At 48.6% G+C, this 21,263-nt stretch overlaps 1 protein-coding gene across 1 annotated transcript in view; it reads right to left on the reverse strand.

The window, feature by feature from the left end:
• The window catches only part of EPS8L2 (EPS8 signaling adaptor L2), a 411,521-nt gene that overhangs the window by 88,338 nt on the left and 301,920 nt on the right, over positions 1–21,263 (reverse strand). The window contains exon 5 of the mRNA XM_078682812.1: positions 615–776. Coding sequence (XP_078538938.1) covers positions 615–776 — 162 coding nt within the window. The remainder of the gene's footprint in view (positions 1–614; positions 777–21,263) is intronic.

Raw genomic sequence — 21,263 nt, forward strand, 5'->3', positions numbered from 1 at the left:
CATTGCTCATTCACCTCCTTAACTCCAGCTTGGTTATTTTGGGGATGCTGCAGCACCCCCACACACCTTACTCCATTCACGCCTATGACTCTATATTAGAGGCCGAATGTTACAACAAACAGCTAAATGCATGAAGTGAGAGGGAAAAAACTCCTCTGGATGGAGACGAAGCCTAATCTTTGTATATTTTGAAGCATTGGTAACAATAAGTTTGGCAGACAGATGCACTATCAAGCCATACCTAAAAACAATTGCTGCATGTGTTTGATTAATAGGTTCCTCTGGAATGAATGTGTGCCATGCACAAATAATTGATAATTTACAGTCACAGATATAGACCATTTCCTGGCACAGAATGGCCTGAACAGAAGGCGTGCCCTGGTTGGTCATATCACTGACCCAGTGCTTGAAATGGAAATGTATATGTGCCGGGACACACTATGGGTGAGTACCTGTTTGCAACTAAGAAGTGCTGGTATTACCCCAGTGAAAGTATTGCACTCCTGCTGAGAAGTGCGGGCACTCTCTCTTTCAAATGAAGGGACAGTATCTGACAGTGCCTGCCAATTAAAGCCCTGCTCTGACCCCACTTCTAATGGGATATGGGTGTTTACCTCTGTTCCGCAGTCCAAGAGCCGCAGGGACTTGTCGTTCACCTGCAGCAACATCTCCTGGGTCCAGATCTTCTCCTTCGACTCCAGCTGGATCAGCTTTTTAATAGCATCGTCCACTGTCACAATGGCCTCACTCTTATCCATAACAAATGTTGCTAAGTGCTGCAGAAAAGAAATAGATGAAAACATTACAGGAAACCGCCGTTAGAAAGTACCTATAAACAGGTTCATGTAATGCAAGACAAATTTGCCAAAGAGTGGAGCAAAACAAGCTAAACCTCTTGTAAAACATACTGACAGTGTAGGGACCAAGTGAGATAAGGTACAGGAATGAAATTCAAGCAGAACAAGAAAAGGTGCTCAAATAATAAAGGAAAACTACACCTAAGAAAAGGAAAATGGGTTTTAACAATCATGAAAAGCAAGTCAAACATCAAAAGAAATCTATCATAATATTAAAAAAATGAAATGAAACAATACAGGAAACTTGATCATACTTTCGAAGAAAAGTACTTAAAGTTGTAAAGACAAAGGTAATCAAACAAGATAGTTAAACTAACTCAAACAATGCAGAAAAGTGCCACAAATTGCACCAAATTTACCTTGTACAGAATAGCCTTAAACACTACAGCTAAACTGGCTTAAATAATCTAAGAAAACTGCCCCTAAGAGTAAGTATTCCATCGTAATATAAACAAAACTGCATTAAACAATACCGGGAAAAACAGCTCAGACAAAGGAATCTTGACTAGAAGTAGAACAAAGGTGCGTAGCTTCCTGGGGTGTGTTTGAGATGTTACACTGCCCCCAATAAATTAATTTACTGGTAAATAGTTGGGTACAGGTAATTTCGATCAGACATGGTGAGGTGCCAGTCTAATGTTTACATACACATAGACGAAAACAAGCACACGTTCTCTCCCTTTCTCTGTTTTGAAAGTCTTCAAAAATGTTTGTTATTTTATCAAATATTGTGTTTCTTCTCAATTAGCACCCTAACCAAACCATATTCCTCTCCCTTTCCAGGACCCCATAAGCCACTCCCATGCGTCCTGCATGATGTATAATGTATTTTAACATTATATGTCAGTGTGAATGTTGGAAAATCTGAATCTTACACCCCCACAATTTTACTGAATACACCACACACAGAGCTCTGTAACATGTCTTTATTCTACAACCTACGATCACGCACTGCACAGGCTACATCATAACTTTTAACACCTCCCAGCATACTATGTAACACTTGTTTAGAGTCCGCTCAGAACCGCAAGAGTCCCTTCACATATAAATCCAAGACAGATCAGAAAACATCCTCACTTTAAAAAAAGTCTTAAAACAGTCCTTTATGGATATGAATATTTCAAAAGAACAAACAGCTAATTTAAACAATATTGCAAAACTATCTCAAGCATTGAGAATCAGAGCAGTAATCAACTGAACTCCACTAGAGGTAATTTTCATATAGTATGATTAGCGTCACTGTGTGGATAAATAAAAATTCAAGCTAAATGTGTCCTTCCCACAAATGCCACTGGGACCCCCGCCTCTCTGATAATTTACTGAGACCACTACAGCAGTTCAGAATAAAGGTGGCCGTGGATCATTGATGAGGGATATAGTTTAATGACTAAGAGGACATCTGTAATTTCAGCTTGATTTTTATTTATTATGCTTACCTCTTGTTTAAAAATATAGCCATTATGTTCCAAGATACGGACACCAGATGGGAAATATGGGTAGGCAGCATGACTTTAAAACTGCCATTCCAAGCTAAGAAGTTTATTTAGCCTCAGGCGGATGGTCCATCAGCAGAGCCAGACTGGCCGTAGCGGGCGTTACCCCAGTGGGCTGCTAGGGTGGAGGCCGGTGTTACTGAGGGCTAGCAATATTGGCCACCTGTAACAAAATCGGCGAAAACCGGCCCTAGGACAGAGCTCGGCTGCACCCTGCGTACCCCTCCCCCATCCCCCCTCATCCGGGGCAGGCAGAGCAGTTTGCCAGGGCCGGTTTCAGTTACCAGTCCCGCCCTGTCCGTCAGCGAGGGACCTTTTCTGGTGGGTCTATCTCTACTGGGCCCATTTCACATTACTTCAGGTTGTCTGAGCAGGTGCTCTGTTTAATTCACCTGCTTGGCAAACTTTTTTGTTTAGAGAAAGCAAACGCCCAAGGCACAGGTTGCTTTCTCTAAACAAAGAACAAAAGGCCTCAAAGTGCAGACAGTTTGTCCCTGAGTAAATGCGCCTCTTTTCACTTTCCCTTCTCGTATCTGGCAGGTTTTGCATGGCGTATAAGAGCAGGGAAAATCGGTAACAGCCGCTCCACCCCCAATAACATGGTGTAACCGTCTCTGTGAACTGGCTCCCATTAGTCAGGCAGGCTGCCAGGTCAGAGGTTTACACTGGCACAGCAGAGATAAATCTGGCACTTGCCCCACCCTGGTACGGCGAGAATGCCAGCGGAGGCGCACCGATTCATAGATCTGTGGACTGGGTGTGAGTGTTTGATTGGTTCAGATGCTCCGTCCATCACCACCCCCTTTTGTACCGCTTTGTTCGCCATAAGTTGGCAGGGTATGCTCAGACGTGAGTCCCTTGCTCACTTTGCCACTGGATTCAAGCAAGCCTGGCTGAAGACGGCTGTAATGCAAGAAACCGGTCCTAGGAAGCTTGTTTCCGGTCCGGGGAAGACATGGCTTGGCAGTTCGGGCTGGACTGTTCCCATGAGGCACAGGGTCAGACTGATTTGCATATGGCCATGTCTGAACTGGGGTGGCAGAGTGGGCTAAAGAACGGTGATGGATTAAACCCAGATCTGTTGACTGGGTGTGAGTGTTTGATTGGATCAGATGCTCTGTCCATAACCACCCCCTTTTGTACCGCTCCCAGATGTGCATCATTCTAAAGAAGGCCCTTCATTTTTTTTTTTTAAATATGTTTTTATTGCAGGAAACAAAGAAAATCACAACATCGACACCTGGCAGGTGAATTATATCAATGTCTGTGGTAGTGGTGCAACATCTATACACGGCCATTTAGCCCACACCCTGGAGGTCAGGCGGCGTGTGTTACTAGGTTGCAGCGAATATCCCCACATTTCAGTAGTGTTAAACAGGTGAAAAGAAGAAGACTCTTCTGCTTTTCCAAACAACCCAAAGAAAACACCCGCCCCATCCCAAACAGTCCTATCCCCCCAGAGGAGTGAATTGTCTCTGATATTTGATGGAAGCAGATATCGCTCTCCTTTCCTCTTTCCCCCTCCCCCCACCCCCCTCGTCATCGGCAATACGGTATACGGTTAAGAAGTATGTGATAAGAGACTTAGTCCTCCGTAATGGGTGCATCTCACCAATAGCATATTATTGGGATCTAGGCCGTTCCTCATCGGCACTATCCGAGTCAGTATGTACGAAATGGTCGCGCAGGGCCTGCACCAATGTCTCCCAGGCTTGCGCCGCTTCTAGAGCTCGCTCATCTCGTCGTCGCCTCGCCTGTTGGTATCTCAACGTGCTCTCACTCCCTGCCCATTTAAGAAGTTCATTGCGCCACTTAGTGCCCGCTGGACCAACTCGCGCTTTCCAGTGTCTGGTGATTTCTCGTTTGGCCAGGAGTAGCCCTAAATCGACGAATTTGCTAGAAATCTTATTTTTGGGGGTATGCGGAAACCAATGTAGAATCCCTACCGCCGCATCCATCTGCAACGATCTCCCAGTCACTTCGGATAACGTATCTCCCACAAACAGCCAGTAGGAGGTCAGCACAGAACAGGACCATAGCATGTGCAAAAGGTCCGCTCCGGACGTCCTGCATCTAGGACAGGCTGCCGTCTCCAGGGCGAAATATTTCTGTAGTTTCTCCGGGGTCAGATAGGCCCTATGTAATATATAGAAATGGACCAGTTGGAATCGGGCACCACGCGTGCCCTTCCAGGCCCGACGCAGCAGCTGGGCCCACGTGGCCTCCAGGATTTCCTTCCCTATGTCAGTTTCCCAACGGGTCTTAAGCACCTCAAGCGGGGTCAGCCTCTCGTTGATCATCCTGGAATACAGACATGATACTGCTTTGACCGTTCCCGCGGACATCATGACGTACTGGCACGCCGCCGACAGCTGTGGTTCTTCATGACCAGTTTTCCAGTGTGCCTGGAGTGCCCTTGTGATCGCTGCGTGGAGCAAAATATCGCCCGAGGGACGTCGTAGCGGTCCAGAAGCGCCTGGAAGGGCAGTAACGTCCCGTCCTCATAGAGGTCACCGAGGGTTTGTACACCCATCTCCTCCCAAACTCCCAGTCGAGACCAGTCACCGCCATGGGGCAATGCAGTGAGCATTCCCAATGGGATCTCCGGGGCATAAGGCCGCGGTCTTCCCAGTTTGCGATGCACTCGGTTCCAGCACGAGCGCATGGTGCGTTCCTCCTGGGCGAGGTCCCTCAGATCGAGCCTCTGTTGCAGCGCAATATATGATAAGACATGTCTAGGTATGCCCTTGCCCCGTGACTCCTCCGGGCCCCGAAATTCTCGTGCCACCTCTTGGGTATAGGTCTGGAGCTGGGCAGCCAAATAATACGTTTCAAAGTCGGGCGCCGCCAGCCCCCCCTCCGCCTTTGGTCTCAATAGGGTCCTGAGCGCCACTCTGCGGCGGCCCGCGCCCCATAGGAACGCCACTATCATAGAGTCCAGTCCCTGGAAGCTAGACCTAGGGATCCAGGTCGGAAGTGTCCGGAAGTAGTATAGCAGGCGGGGTAGTGCCACCATCTTCAGCAGTGCTATACGTCCCGTCACTGAGAGGGGTAGGGTGGACCAAAAGGACATGCTACCCTTAAGTGCCCGGATGCCTCTGGAGATGTTGCCCTCAAGTACGTCGGCAGGGCGATGGTAAACATGTACCCCCAGGTACTTAAAACAAACCGGCTCCCATCTGATCTCTCTGCGAATGTCCGGCTGGGGACTATCACTGTGGACCGGAAACAGGCAGGTTTTAGCCCAATTTACCCGGAGCCCCGACACCTCCCCAAAAGCCGTGAGCACTGAATCAGCTCCGGTCAAGGCCGTCCCAGCGTCTTCAAGGAAGAGCAGCAGGTCGTCAGCATAAAGGGAGATGTACTGGTGACCCGACGTCGTCTGCAACCCCCTGTAATGGGCCCCCGTGCGGATCGATATAGCCAGCGGTTCTACTGCAAGGGCAAATAGCAATGGGGATAGCGAGCAGCCTTGTCTCGTGCCTCGTTCTACGGGGTACCGTTGAGAAACCAGCGGGCCCGATTTCACCCTAGCCATCGCCGAGGCGTATAATACCGTGGTCCATCTCAGGAATCCCTCACCCAGGCCAAACTGCTCAAGGACCCTACGGAGATAAATCCACTCCAGACTGTCGAAGGCTTTCTCCAAATCTATCGAGAGGATCATGGGATCGGGAGCATCTGTGTGGTCACCCTCCAGTATTCGAAACAAGCGCCGGATGTTCATCGTAGTATTACGCCTGGGGATGAAGCCCGCCTGGTCGGAATGTACTAGAGAGCTCATATGCTCCAGCAGTCGTGCGGCTAAAATGCTGCTCAAGATCTTATAGTCGACTGTGAGCATTGAGAGCGGTCTATAAGACGCTGGTTCTGCGCCCTCGCGATCGGGTTTAAGCAGAGGGATCACCAGGGCCTCTCGCATCGAGCCCGGTAAGCGTCCCAGGTTCTTCGCTTCTTTATAAACCCGCAGGAGCTTGGGGGCCAGGAGCTCCATATATGCGGAGTAAAACTCCACCGGGAGTCCATCAAGGCCCGGCGTCTTATTCCGCGCCATCTTTTTTATGGCGCTCCTGATCTCTCCCAGCTCCACATCTCGTCCCAAGTCCTTCGCCTGTTCCGGTTCCAGAATGGGGATCGACAGATCGCACAGGAAAGCGTCCGTCGAAGTAGTGTCCGGCGGTAAACGACTGCGATACAACCGCTTATAGTAATTCCAGAAGCAGTTAAGGATTTCGGGCTGAGTATAGACCTCTTTATTCTCCGCAGTCTGCATGGTCACGGTGGGCGAGGTACGTCTCATTGGGTTGGCAAGCCAAGCCAAGCAGCGTTCCCGATTTGTCGCCCTCAGCCAACGATCTAGTCAGGTAAGCTTTGTGGTCATAACTTCGCAGTCGTTCAACCTCTACAGCCACCGCCTCCTTCGCCGCCAAGGTCTGTTGTTGGAGCTCCGGGCGGCCAGGGCGGGTAACTTCCATGTCGCGGAGGACCCGATCAGCCCTAGCCAGATCTTCCAGGATTACTCGACGCACTCCGACTCTCTGCGTTATACAATAGCCTCTAACTACAACCTTAAAGGCGTCCCATTCCGTGGCCCTCTCAGCAGTCGTGCCCTCATTCACCTCAAAGTAGCCCGTGATCTTGTCTTCCAGGTCACTGCGGAACACCTGGTCCTCCAGCAGTTCAGGTCGCAATTTCCAGGTTGGCACACATGGGGTGCTCTGGAGCCATCGGAGATCTATCAATAGCGGATTGTGGTCGGAGATAGTCCTCGTTAAGTATTCAGACCGTACAGCCGAAGCTGCCACTTCTCCCGACCCTAGGAGGCTATCTAAACGCACATGCAACTCGTGCATGCCGGAGAAATGGGAGTAGTCTCGGGTATGTGGGTGTTGGGCCCGCCAGATATCCGTCAGTCCCCACTTAGTCTGCCAGTCTAACCGGCCCCTGGCCACCCGATGGGTTGGGGAGTCCAAAAAGGGAGGATGAGATCTATCCAGGTTAAAGTCGACCACTGAATTAAAGTCGCCCCCTAATAGGATGGGTCCCGAGAGATAACGGGCCAGAGAGCCCGATAGCGCAGTCAGAAAGGCAACTGGTCCGTGTTAGGCGCGTAAATGCAGCAAATGTTCATATCTCTGCCCCCCAGCTTCCCCGCTATTGCTACGTATCTCCCTTCCGGATCCACAGTGTGGCTATCTACTTTGAAGGGTACCCCCGCTTTTATCCATATTAACGCGCCTCTTGCATAAGCTGAGTACGTGGTGTTATACACTTGCCCTCGCCACCTACACTGTAGCGCTAGTCCCTCAGATCTGGTGAGGTGCGTTTCCTGCAGTAGTGCAATCTGTATACCCCTGCGCACTAGATAAGCGTGGACTTTATGTCGTCTAGACATGGTGTGCAGACCCCGCACATTCCAGGTGATACATTTCAGAGTTGAGAGGTCAGCCATTGTCCCATGTCGTGTCTTCCTGTCTCTCCAAACACACCACGAGCATGGATAAGCACCCAGTTAAATCCGTACCGATGACGAGTTCCCCCCTCCACAACAATGAATCAACTGTTAAACATGAATCCCTCACCAACCCCCCCAGAACAGGTTCCAAATAGTACCATCTAGTTCCCATCCAAACTGTACCCTCAGAAAACCCCCCGTCTACTAACCTGACGGTAGCCACCGCAGGTGTGCCTTAAGGGCAATACGGGGGCCGAGCGTCGATGTGAGGTCCCCCCCCTTCAAGCTGCAATGCGATCGAGCCCTATGTCATCAGGGCCCATGCAGGGAATCCCCGCACCCTCCTCACAGACAGTTAACTAACAGTTCCCCTAATGAGTCCCATCACCCCTATGCATTCGGCCACCCCCATCCCCCAATCAGAACTGGCTCACCCAAAAGCTTCATTGTTCATCGAGTAGGCCTTCCGCCGTCTCTGGGGTGACCACTGGGAGCTTCACGCTATCTGTTTCAGATCCTTCCGTGTCCGAGCGGCCCCCACTCTCTCCAGGCTCCGATTGTGCAGTCCCGTTGTCTTCCTGGGGGCCAGATATGGAAGAGACCATCTTCAGCGCACCTCGTCGCTCCGCCTCAGTCTCTACTGTAGAGGGACGAGTAGCCCTGCCTCTGCGATGGCGAAACCTTTTAGGTTTCCGTTGTAGAGTGTCCTCCATCGTGGATTGTGAAGAAGTTCCAAAACCATCCTTGCCAGCCCTGTAAATTCAAGCCAACCACATGCATCGTCTGGGGTGTCGAAGAACTTGGTTGAACCGTCTATGATGATGCGGAGACGCGCCGGAAAGAGCAGGGAGTACTGGATGCCCTCAGCCCGTAGCTCTCGTTTGACGGCCAAGAAGGAGGAACGGCGTCTCTGCGTTTCGTAAGTATAGTCCGGGAAAATGTTCACACGGCTGTTGTCCACCTGATAAGGTCCCTTCTGCCTGGCGACTTGTAGTAGGAAGTCCCTGTCGCGGAAATGGAGCAGCCGCTCCACCACCGGACGTGGGGGTCGGCCTTGCAACGGTGGTTTGGCCGGCACCCTGAGTGCACGTTCTAAGGTATAGAAGGGGGACAGCCCCTCCGGCGCCACCGCTGTCCGTAGCCAATCTTCTAGAAACGTCACCATGTCCCCACCTTCAATTTTTTCCGGCAGGCCTACTATCCGAATGTTATTTCTCCTGTTGCGACCTTCTGCATCTTTCGCTTGCTTCTCCAGGGCTTCTATTCGGGACAGGGCGTCTTTCATCGTGGCGTCCAACGTCTTCTGCGCCGGCTCCAGGTGTCGCACCGAAACCTCTACTTCCTTCACCCTGTCCGAGAGCTTACCGTGATCAGCTCTGAGCAAGCCCAATCCCGTCGCAACTTGAGCAATGTCTTCTTGGAGGGCCGATCGAGTCTCAGTGATCGCCAGCAGGATTTTATCGAGTTGCGCTTGAATATGTGGGCTCCCTGGTCCCTGTGGGGGCGGGCGCTCTTCGTTGTCTGTCGGCTCCACGTCGGAGGTGGTCTGGGCGCCCCCTTTAGGTCTCCTTGGTTTACCCATAGCTTTCGGGGTCTTCAGGAGGGTCACAGTAGAAGCGTTGGACGGTCAAGCCGGGGTCTCCGCGTTCGCGGCACGGGCGCAAGAGACGGCGTCGCTCTGCAGTCTATCCCTCTTCGGCTGCCAGCAGCTTCTCGAGGAGAGCAGGTCTCCAATCGGCGGTCAAGAGGAATGTCCGCCGGAAGGGCAGTCCGGGATCGCAAGACCGAGCGCAACGTCGGCTGACCAGCCGTTCCCCACTTACTCAATGTGCCGAGCAAATGTACTTCTCCAGCCCCAGTGCCAGGGTCAGGGGTGGTCCTGGACAGTGTCAGAGAGAGCTCGGGGAGCAGCGGATCTTCAGTGAGCTCCCTGTCTCCACAGCAGCAGCCGGCTTCTCAGTGGCGGACCACGACGCCTCGCATTGCGTCCCTGCAGCGTGGGGTGGTGGGGGCGCTCCTCAGTTTTCCACAGCGACCCCAGAGCTGTCCGCCCTCCGCCAAGCCAGGCACCAGATCCATAGCAGCGGGTCGTCGTGGCAACCCCCTCTCGGCGAGGAAAGGTCCACTTCACCTCTCCCCCCACAAGCCCCTCAGCAGCGCCTTGTGTCAGCAGACCGGGGTTCTCCCCGTCCGGCCACTGGGTGTCTCGAGGTCCTCCAGGGGGTCGTTTCTCAGCTAAGCGTCACGGCGCCTCTCCCAGCGACTTTGAGCCGGTGGTGGGGAGAGCGCTTCACAGTTCACCGTTCACCCCCTCGACCACAGAGCGGTCCGCTCTCTATCAAGCAGGAGTCAGGACTAGTGCGGCGGGCAGCTGCGGGAACCCCGTGCAGGAATGCGCAGTTCGCCTCACCCTTCCCCCATGCAGCTCCTCAACGCCGCCCTGCAGCGGCGGACCGGGACTCACCGCGACCGGCCGCCGGGCGTCTCCAGTCCTCCAAGGGGTCGTGAGGAGGCAGGCTGCAAGGCGTCCCCCAGTGGGGGAAGGATCGTCTGTCTCGTTGGGGGCGTCGGAGGCAGCCGTCGCCTCCGGGTCTTCAGCCGTCCCCGAGGTATTTAGGACGAAGCGGGCGCCATCTTGGTCTTCGCCGCACCGTCCTCTCGAGCCGTCCGTTCTGCGCTGCAGGGGCCGCCACGGATCTCTAACCTCGGCGATCAGTGTCCGGGCCTCAGGGGTCTCCTTTGTGGGGTGCGGGTTTCCCAGGGCGCCCCCAGGATCAGGATAATTGATGGCCCGATCGCGGAGCCGAGCCACTAGGCGACCTCCGCCATCGGCGCACAAGCCACGCCCCTCCTAAAGAAGGCCCTTCATGTCCACTGGTATGGTCTCATTCACACAGCTGTGTTGTGCTGAAGGCATGAGGTGCAGACTTGGGGGTCGTTTCTGAATCAGTAAAACTGCCTATGAATAGCCATACGGAGCATTTTTCCCGTACGAATCGTACACCTTCAACGTCCCCGTACGTACGATGAAGTACGTTCCGAACCCAAAGCAGATCTCCGTACGAATCGTACAAAAGACTATACGACTTAAAAATATGTACAAATCGCATTCGGAACACGCAGTATGCAGTAAGCGATGTCCGTACGGATCGAAGTAGCTTTTTCCAAACCAGCAAGTACGATTCCTTACAACAACACTCCGTACTACTCTTTTGCTACGGGGGTTTAAAACGTCCGTAAAAGCAGATTTCCGCTTGCAAAACAGACCCCCCCCGGGTACGCGAGTACACCCCATGATTGCAGGGGTACGGTGCGTAGGGGTACGGTGCGTAGGGGTACGGTGCATCGGGGTACGGTGCGTAGGGGTATGTAGCATCGGGGTACAGTGCGTAGGGGTACGGTGCATAGGGGTACAGAGCATAGGGGTACGGTGCGTACCCCCATGATTGCAGGGGAACGGTGCGTATGTGAATGTGTGGATCTCCGTACGAATTGCTCATACAACGTTTTCCGTACGAATTGCGTTCTCGGTTCCCGGTCCGGATCATACTTGTCGGGTCGTACAGCAAGTTTACGATTCGTACGGTTCACTGTGAGGGTCCGTATTGTACGAATTTTCCCTTGCTTTTCGTACGGTTGGCAAAGATTCTGACGTATTTTTTTTTAACGGATCATACTATGCGATACGGACGGATTTGTACGATTCGGACGGAAACGGCTACGAATTCGAATCGTCGTACGGATTAGTTTCCCGAATCGGAATCGACCCATAAGTGTCTGCCTTGCATGCTACATATATTAACTAGGCCTGGGGGAAATTGTAATTATGCTAGGAAAATTCAAAAAATTCCCAACAAATTTCGCTTTATGTAATTTTGCGTAGATTATGCTGACAGGAGACTGGTTTGTGAAGACGCTGACTTGCCAAGAGACATTTTCTGCTAACCCAGTTTCCTTCCACGAGGTTCTTTTTATGCAAGGTGTGCGTTTGCATGAAAAAGTTCTCCAAGACTCCAGCATATAACATTTCACATGGTATTTGATTCTGAAGGAGTAATTTCGCAAAACTGTCATGGAATTTCACAAAATAATTATAAACACTTTCGATACTCCTACTGTGAACGTGACTATGAAATACATGCGACTGCCAATTCATTTATGAAAAATATGGGCATGAAACCCTTTAGAAAGGTTGGAAACATATAACGTTATGCTAAAGTTTTAATGTGTACCCTGCCACAACCAACTCTGTTAGACTATATCCCGGAAATTCTCGTTATAAAGCTGGAAAGGCATCTTTCTTGGCAAATGCAGTGTGACTTTCACAAAATGCTGTGTTTGCAGCAACATTGTTCTGTGTGGATACATTTGAAGGCCATTTGCTCTGAGTTTGTCTCTTTCTCAAATGACCTTACTTAGACTTGTCAACAAGAAAACTGAAACTTAGCGCCATATGACCCTACCCACAAAGCCTGATATGTAGGATATGGATGTATGACGTATTCATGCATAATTTTACAAAGCATGCTTTTACAACGCGGGCAATACAACAAACACGTCGTTACCACGTGTTCCTTTACAACGCAAGTACTTGCAAGGACTTGCCTCAGGGAAGCACTGGAGTTTGGAACAGTATATTTTACTATTCCAACTCCAGTCTGTGCAACAGTAGGGAAGGTGTTGGATTTAAAATCCAAGAATGAGTTCCCTAAAGCAGGTCGTTGTAATGACTTGTGTTGTAATGGAATGCATGGTAACGACGAGTTCCTTGTAGTACGTATGTTGTAATGGCACTGTGTGTGTTCCTTTCTCCATCAGGGAGATCCTCTCCTTGGTGGATGCCAAGGAGACTGCTGCAGAATTTTTCTGTGATCACTGCTTTTAATACATTTGCAGACTCATCTTAAATTTAGAGTACTGAATCTTGGTGTGGGTGAGGGATGCGAGCAAAGGGAAGGCTCTTGTACGGAATATCTTTTAGATTTATTTGAGGCAATGTGCTGGGCAAAGCATGCCTTGGATATCTGCCGGGGCACTCCCTGTATGATGAAAGACTCCTGGTGAGCATTGAGTGCCTTTTAAACTGTGACTTAATAACAGATTGCGAGAGGCACTTCTGTCCTGGAAGCATTCAATTAATCAATGAGGCTATTGATATTGATATCTTAGCAGAGAAACTAAACTGTCTCAAGATAAAGCGAATTTGTACAGCAAGAACAATCATACCCATTAAGTATGTGTAGGTCCAACTGTAAAGGTGCCTGTAAACATTACATTACATAACACAAGTTCAATTTGTCACACCCCTTGTAAGCAAAGCCCAAAGGCTTAAGTAGACCTCCTTATTGCCTCTAGAGATTATCATATTCATCATATTGCCAATCATGCAACTGGACAACCTGGTCTAATCAATATCCTTATATAATCCTACAAGTCATACTAGAAATAAATCCTGGCAGAAAATATCTGAGTGCTCCACTCCCCCCCTGGAAAGCATCATAAGATAATATTGAAGGGAGAAAAATTGTTTGGATCCCAGCAGTGTCACCAAAATAGTTTTGACAAATTAACCAATAGCACGGAAGAATACCAATCCGGTCCAATATCATCGCAAGTGCTGAACATAATTAGTTTAGGGTTCAGTCTAAATATACCACCTTAGCCCATCTCCATTAATTGTTCTAAATCAGGGGTTTCCCAACTCTTCTATAATGAGAGCTATTTTGAGGAATGGAAATCATCCCACGCTGCTGACAAATATAATAACTTCTACCGTAGTTATCATATCAGACGTGGTCATCAGATGATTTTTTTAAGTTGACACAGTTCAACTCTTGCATTCCAACCCTTGAGGTTCTCTACTCTTCCTCCCCAGACCAGAGCTTACACACACAGAGGGGTTCAAGGCAATGGGGCCCTCCTACGCAGTGGCTTTGCTCCATAGCAATTGATTATGTTTAAGGCTTCAAACTGTCAATCACATTGTGTGTTTGAACATGTGTCTTTGTAATTGGTTGGCTGGCTGGGACTACAAGCATCTACAACTTAGCATTGCTGACCCCTGCACTATGCAAGAGGTAGCATGATACGCTGCAGATCCTCTCTTCTGAAAGCACAAGTGCCACAGAACTGAAAGTACGTCACTGCAGACTTGTCTACCTGAATCTCATCTAAGAGCATCCTTCATATTTATGAAGCTGCTTATTTTTTGACTCATATAGCGTGTTTCCTATTAAAACACTCCACACCTAGCAAATACCAGATATCCTAATTCATGCAAATGAACCTATCAAACTCCAACCCACAGGACCAGATGAAACTCTACAAAATAATTTAATGCCAGTAGCCCTAATTGGCCAATACCTCAAACTGTCCTTTTCATTGATCACTTAACAGCCACTTATGTCTTCTTTTTTTTTTTTTTTAAACCTTTATTTGGACAAAAAGGATATATAAATACGGGCCTACAACCAGTCAGGCCGGCCACAAATACGAAAGGGCAAGCAATAAATCCAGGATGACAGTGCACGGAGTAAAACACAATAAATCGCAATCATTACAGCATCAAAAAAGGGGGGGGGGAGGAATACAGACGGCCAGCAAAAAGGAGCAATGAAGGTTAATTTTATAAGAATACAGGAAGGAATATCGCAGGTTCGACTACAGCACAAGACGTTACCGGGTTCCCAGAGCGAGTCATTGATAACAATAAAGCTTAAGGATGACAATGTGGGAGAATGGTGTAGCAGCGCACATCAGTGTAAGATCAAATATCAGTAAATCGAGGCCATAATTAGTCTCACTCGTGTCATTCAGACCCACCACTCATTAGCATATTAGAGACAAAAAAGGAACCGGAATATTGACATCGTAGAGGAAAAACTAACCCGCCATATTAACCTTAAGGAAAGGAAAGAAAAAGAGGAAAAACAGAGCTGAAGGGGAAGAACGCCGCGCTGATACCAGTACCCCACAGCAGAAACACTTAAGGATTGGGAACATCAGCAATAAGGAAGGCGTGAGAGGCTCGTTCAAAATGCAGCATAGCCCCACAGAGGAGGCGGCGAGTATACAGACCCCACCCATATAGCCCATGGGAGACAGGGACAGCCGCGGCCCCCCTATAAAGAGACACAAAAGGGCCATAGAACTAAGAAGGAAGACAACGAAGAAGTCCCAACCCACCCATCCCACCCAGCACCCCTGCAGAAGGCTACGGCCTACCCCCCCCAGCAGCGTGCCTGTCGCCCTAAACCGAACCCGAAATATAGTAAAGACAAAAGAAAAGGGGAATGAAAAATAAACAGAAAACATGAAGACAAGAAGGAAATAGGAGGGGGGAGTAAGGATCAATAAACAATACGTTCGGCCCCAACCCTCCGCCCAACCATACAAACGTAATATTCTAAAACCAGAACGACACATTCTCGAGAATCTTAGAACACACTAGGGGTTCACCCACAACGCCATGAGTACAGGCCGGTCCGCCGCTAAGCTGTACCCCGGCGATCCACCGGGAATAAGTTGTCTCACCCCAGGCCTTTCTTAGTGACCACCACCACCCACCACATAGCGGCAGGAAATAGGCAACTCAGCATGAAGAATGCACTCGATTGAAAAGATATTAAACAAAGGTGTAGATCAGGGAGGTCAGTCAACAGACAAGAGAACAGAAGTCCGGGTATATGATTCAAGTGTCCCAGGAAAATTAGCCCGAGCCACAGAACATAGGAGTGCAGTCTCGCCATCCGGAAAACCCGGAGCTCCCCCGCAGCACAGGACGACGACCCCACCGAAGCGGAGATAGACAACAGTCCACCATGTTCATTGGGTGCTCGGACTGGAACAGGCCCGAGCCCGGGGTCCAAGTCTCCAAACTCCAAACAGTGAGTCACCAAAGGTTCCAATGCCACTGGATTGCAGGCCTGTCGATGGGTGGCGACAGGAATCTTCGCCACGACCAGGGGGGGCGAGGAAGCGGCTCCATCGAGACAAGAGGATACCGTGGATAGCCGTCCATCCAAGATGGCGGCGGACCGCACAGGTTCCCCCGGGGCACCGGGGATCAAGGCAGCGTGCAGGGATCGCAAGGCGTTGATAACATCACCGATAGTAGGCTCATGCTCACACAGCAAGGTCTCCGTGCCGTCCGAACTCTCAGGCCCACCGATTTGGGGATATCCACAGTCCAGGGCGTCGGCCGCCATTTTGTAACTCCAGCCGCGACACCACTCTCTACGGCTCTTGAAGCCGGCACATAGATGCGGACCCCCTCCGGCACACAAAGGGAAAAAAAATGAAGGGGGGGGACCCCGCTAATGGCAGCCTTGGTGCAGAAAGGAGAGCCGCCAAAGTCGGGGGTCCGCCGCATTAACACCTGCGCGGTCTACGAACAGAGTCCGGGCGCATGGCTCCAGGAAGGATGGACGGGACAGTGGCGGGGGGCATCCCCTCACACGAGTAGTCGTCGGAGCGCCGCACCCCGCACCAGCACCACTGCTGCCGCGGCAGGTCTGGGCCGGATCCACCGGGTTACTCGCACAACGGCCCTTCGCTGACAGGCACCTCTCCCGGCCGGGGCTTTCATCGACACCACCGCCTGGCTGAGTCCAATAAGCGAGGCCCCGGTCTCGACTCCATGGAGGCCCCGTTCTCTCCGGGGGCAGAACTTCGGAATCACTGCACGTAGGAGCCTCCAGGTCAGATGGTGAGTACGAGCAATAATTCACGCATCTTTATCCGCTCGAGTGTGTCGTCCTGGGGCAGGATATGAAACAGGATATGTGTTGCAGGCCGGATGGTTGACGGAGCCGAGCTACGAAGCGACCATTACGATCGCGAGCTTGGCTCCTCCCCCCACTTATGTCTTCTTGAAGACAATATGGGACGTTGAGGACCTCTTGCACCCAAGACATAAGACCCTGGAATGCCACATAGCACAAGCACCAGTGGAACACCTCAATTTACATTGAAGTTGTATCACTCTCAACACAGGTTACACATTTATGGGAGCGGGCTGGTAATTTTAAACAGAATTAAGTATGTTGTGTAAACCGACCATCCACTAGATAAATATAAGGAAGTACCAAATTAATTGTATTCCTAAGTTCCAGTGTAGAGGAGTTAATCAATGAGACATTTGACTCCTCATTGAACGTAACATCCAAAATCTAAGAAGGGGATACACATGTACTGTTATCACAAGTAACCTAGAATCCCTCATGGTCAATCCCTCTCACATCAATAGAGCAAGGAAACACGTCACCAGCTCATTTCACCAGGCAGATAACTCATCGTAGGTACCATCCTCATATCTATAACAGAAAAATCTAATGGATCTTCGATGAAATACAAAGGAAAATAGGTTCTTAATAGGTTTATTAACAATCAGCTGGTCAGTTAAAGGCACAATAATAATCCAAGCTAATGTGAAAACCTCAAGCACTTTAATTCTTACTCTCAATCGCAGAAGTTTGAGGTCTAGGTTCCTGATGAAAGTGCCCATTCACTACCACAAGTGACTGATCCCTATGAAGGTAAGTTGACTAGTAAGGAGAGTAGCTAGATTCCTTCACTTCAAAGAACCTCAGGAACAGAACCAACTCTGATATTCAGACAGACCATCAGTGACCACAAACAAACTCATAGCGAACCCATATAGCAAAACAAAAGACCCTATACTGAAGACAAACCCAAAGCTATCCATCTATCAGTTCACATCCAGTTCAAACCTAGATATCCTCAGGATCAGCCTGATCAATGCTCACTCCTACAAGCCCCTCTCTTTGTTCAATGAGCTCCACTCCCAAGATATAAAATAATCTGCAATAGGCAGAGAATCAGCCAGAGGGGAGAATCTCAGTTATCCTGACCACCAACATCTCCCACATAATATATTTGCCTCTTTATAACAACTGACCATGCGCATCTCAACCAATTCAAACTGATCCTGTATGTTACCAGTGGTCTACCGCAAACCTGGATCTAAATGTCCCTGTCAAGAGCAAACAATAAATCTATCCATTTAAAAATAGTCTGCAGAAAGCCACCCTAATGGGTGATTCAGCTTATGTTTTGATAAAGAAGACAATAGCAAACTGCAGATCTAACTGACTATAGGGTTCTTTAAGCTGCGCACAAGTAGTCAAGATACCCACCCACACAGCTTGCCACATGCAGGATCTAGTCTTCACCGATGCGTGAACGTTTCTGATATAATAATGTTACAGCCACAATCCTCGTCAGATGACTTCCTGATCTCACTATCTACAACCATGTTACTACCTAAAATCACTTTAAAAGCCCTTACCTAGAGTCCCCGACCCCTTGAAGGATGCTTAGAAGTATCACCATCTCCCATGATTCATTCCCCAGTCGTTGGATCTCATCTCCAATGTAATCTATACAGGAGAATTAACAAAGATCTTAAACGGCAACATCCCCAGAGCTCAACAGAAACTACCCCAAGCCGACAATAGAAACCTAAAACCAATGAGAAGCTAATCAATAAATCATTGCACCAAGTCTTGGTATAGCTGATTGGGGAGGGGCTGATACTGGAGCACTGCTAGTGTAAGTCTAGGGAACAGAAGTCCATATGTATAATGTACTCTTTTTTGTTGTGCATTCTGCCCTGTGGTGAGCAGTACGCACAGCAAAATAGAGCACTGCAAGTCATGCACCACGGATGCTATAGCCAAACCAATGAGCTTTTCAAAATCTTCAGCGAGAGCATACATCCATAAACCAACAAAAGTGCTCTAGACAACATTTCTGACTATTGCAAAGAAAGCTTGTCTTTTCGTGGCCAAGATCAACAATCTTCTAATCTGAAATACCTTTCATCCTTATCAACCCACCAGAAACTCACACCTTTTTCCAACCTTTCACTCAGCTTGGCAGCTGATCACTACCCAGCATTGTTCACCAAAGGTTGCAGCGGGATCGCAACCCCAGACATGACAGAATTACGGCATGCTTCAAACACATATGAAGTAGTTATGAAAAACAAATATATGCACTTCATGGAAAAATTGAACAGCGAACCCCAAAGTCACTACTAACTACTGAATCATATCTAACCTCCTGCTTCCCGGTAACAGTCTAGAAGCAGGGTTCATGAAACAATTCTGCAATTGTGTGGAAGTCCATAACCCTGAATCAGGTTTCAGACATGGTAGAGGCAGAGATGAACAACTACGATGAACTTTTCACATTGTTGGACATGGACCAGCCAGTTATCTTTCTCGGCTTGTTGGGTGGCTTATGAAATGGTGGATAATGAAATACTTCTGCAAATTCTTGAAAGATGCGTCAAGGTCACTGGATCACTCTTACATTGGATTTAATGCTTCCTAATATTCTTAAGTCAACAAGTAAGGAATCTGATCAGCAACACCAAGTCACTCCATCAGTTTGATGTGGATTTCCACACGTTTCTTCCTGTCTATGCTCCTTTCAGTGCTGGTGCTGGTGAATGTAATTGCACCACATCCTCTGCAATTTCAAATGAACACTGGTGATACACAATTCCACATCTGGTAAGCAAACCATCAGGAGTAAAAGAATAATGTGCCACAATCTCACACACTCACATACATGTACCTCTGTATAAGAGAAAACAGCCATTATCTTAATGGTTTACTATAACTCTATTGCTATCACGCCTGGACTTTATATTGGTAATACACCAGGGCCTTCTGTTAGGACATCCAGAAACTCCAGATAATTCTAATTCAAGACCAAGCAGCTAGACGTTGCCTAAATATGAGAAAGTTTAACCATGATCACCCATCATTAAAATGTCTACACTGGATCCAGTAGAACAAGGATTACAATTAAATGTTAGTGCACCATATACAAAAACTCTTGTGGAATAAGACTTGATTGCCTCCAAACACTGATCTCTAACTTCAAACCCATCTTTTATTTCATGGATAATATCGCAAGATTGATTAGCCAACCCAAATGCATAATAAATATACATGTAAGGAAAACCGCTAAGTTCTTGGAACACATCTTTGGAGGTTGTTGAGTTCACCCTTCATTGTAAACCTAGCCGCTTTTATAAAGGCTTTCAAAATAATCCTAATCAAGGCATCTTTTGACTCTTAATGAGATACCAGTGGGACTATCCTGGCCCCTCCAAAAGGGACCAGCTCCTTCTTCCATCTGAGGCTCCAGTACAGTTCCTATCAGCTCGTAAACAAGTGGGTTTGGACATTAACCTCTATCACCAACTCGTGGTTCTGAGTACAAGGATTACGAAGTGGCTTTTTGCAACTGGAGCAGTACAATATAAATAAATGAAATAATTAGCAAAAGCACAGATTAAAAAAAGATGCTAACAACAGAAAAGGTAGCATGAAAAGGGATGCGAGGAATGCTCGAATTAATCTCAGTCACTTATAATCACTTTGGGCCACATTCTAGTCAGTTGGTTTTTCGCTCTCCTGTGCTATTACTCGCAGAACAAACTGTATGGACATCATCTATAGCAACATCCCTAAACAGAAAAAAAGGGACAGTCTTGCATGAACTGCTGAACCTCATGCCCTTTGAAAAGGAAGCTAAGCAACCCTGGACCCATTGCAATCTTGTTTAGTTTCTTTAGTGAGGTACTGCTTGAGTTCTAGGGCACAGCGAGCTCGGCACCGATGTCTGGGCATACCCCGTCCACTTCGGAAGGCTCACTTAGACAGTACAAAAGCGAGGGCTGAAATGCTTTTATGAATCACAGCCATTGGTAATCACTCTGGGCCCCATCCATCATATTGTGGGTCCATGAGAACAATTTGGACATTCTATCCATCACCCCTCTGTTTTTCTCAGTGAGACGGCCTGAAAATGATGGGTATGTTAGGAGACCAGGAGGTCGATATGCCATAAGATCAACCTGTATCATAATAATGAAGCCCAACAAGTCAGAAATCCGTCTACTGAGCTTTTGCGCCCGTTCCAAGCGGATGTGGCCTAGCAGGTTGAGCTGTGCTATTCCTACCAGAGCATCAGAATGGTTACAGTCTGTAGTGTCGAAGTTAGCACAAACACTACGGCTGGAATATGGCTCAGAGTAATCAACAACGTAGACTCCATTCTCAGGCAGTGTCTTTGCTATACTTACTCTCCAGTGTCTCTGTCCTAGGTTTCTTGAATGCTGTTACTGGGTTGGCCTCCATCCATGCATTTCCTCTCCTGTGAGGAACTTTCTGAGAATCAAACTCGCCCTGACACATACTCACAACTCCAACTGGTCCTAACACCCGTAAGGTATTTAAATGTGACTGTCATAACTCTTCTCTTCATCCACCTCTCCAGACTAAATACATTTAAACTATCGATATCTTCACTAGAGATTCAATGTTGAAGACTCCTCCTTCCCCTCCTCTCGCAATGTCGAGTTGTCCACAGTCGCGAAGCAGTGTTGTTTGAAAACACCAGGCTATCCCTTTTGTAAGA

Source organism: Lissotriton helveticus, chromosome 3_1, assembly GCF_964261635.1.
Source record: "Lissotriton helveticus chromosome 3_1, aLisHel1.1, whole genome shotgun sequence".
Taxonomy (NCBI): Eukaryota; Metazoa; Chordata; class Amphibia; order Caudata; family Salamandridae; genus Lissotriton; species Lissotriton helveticus.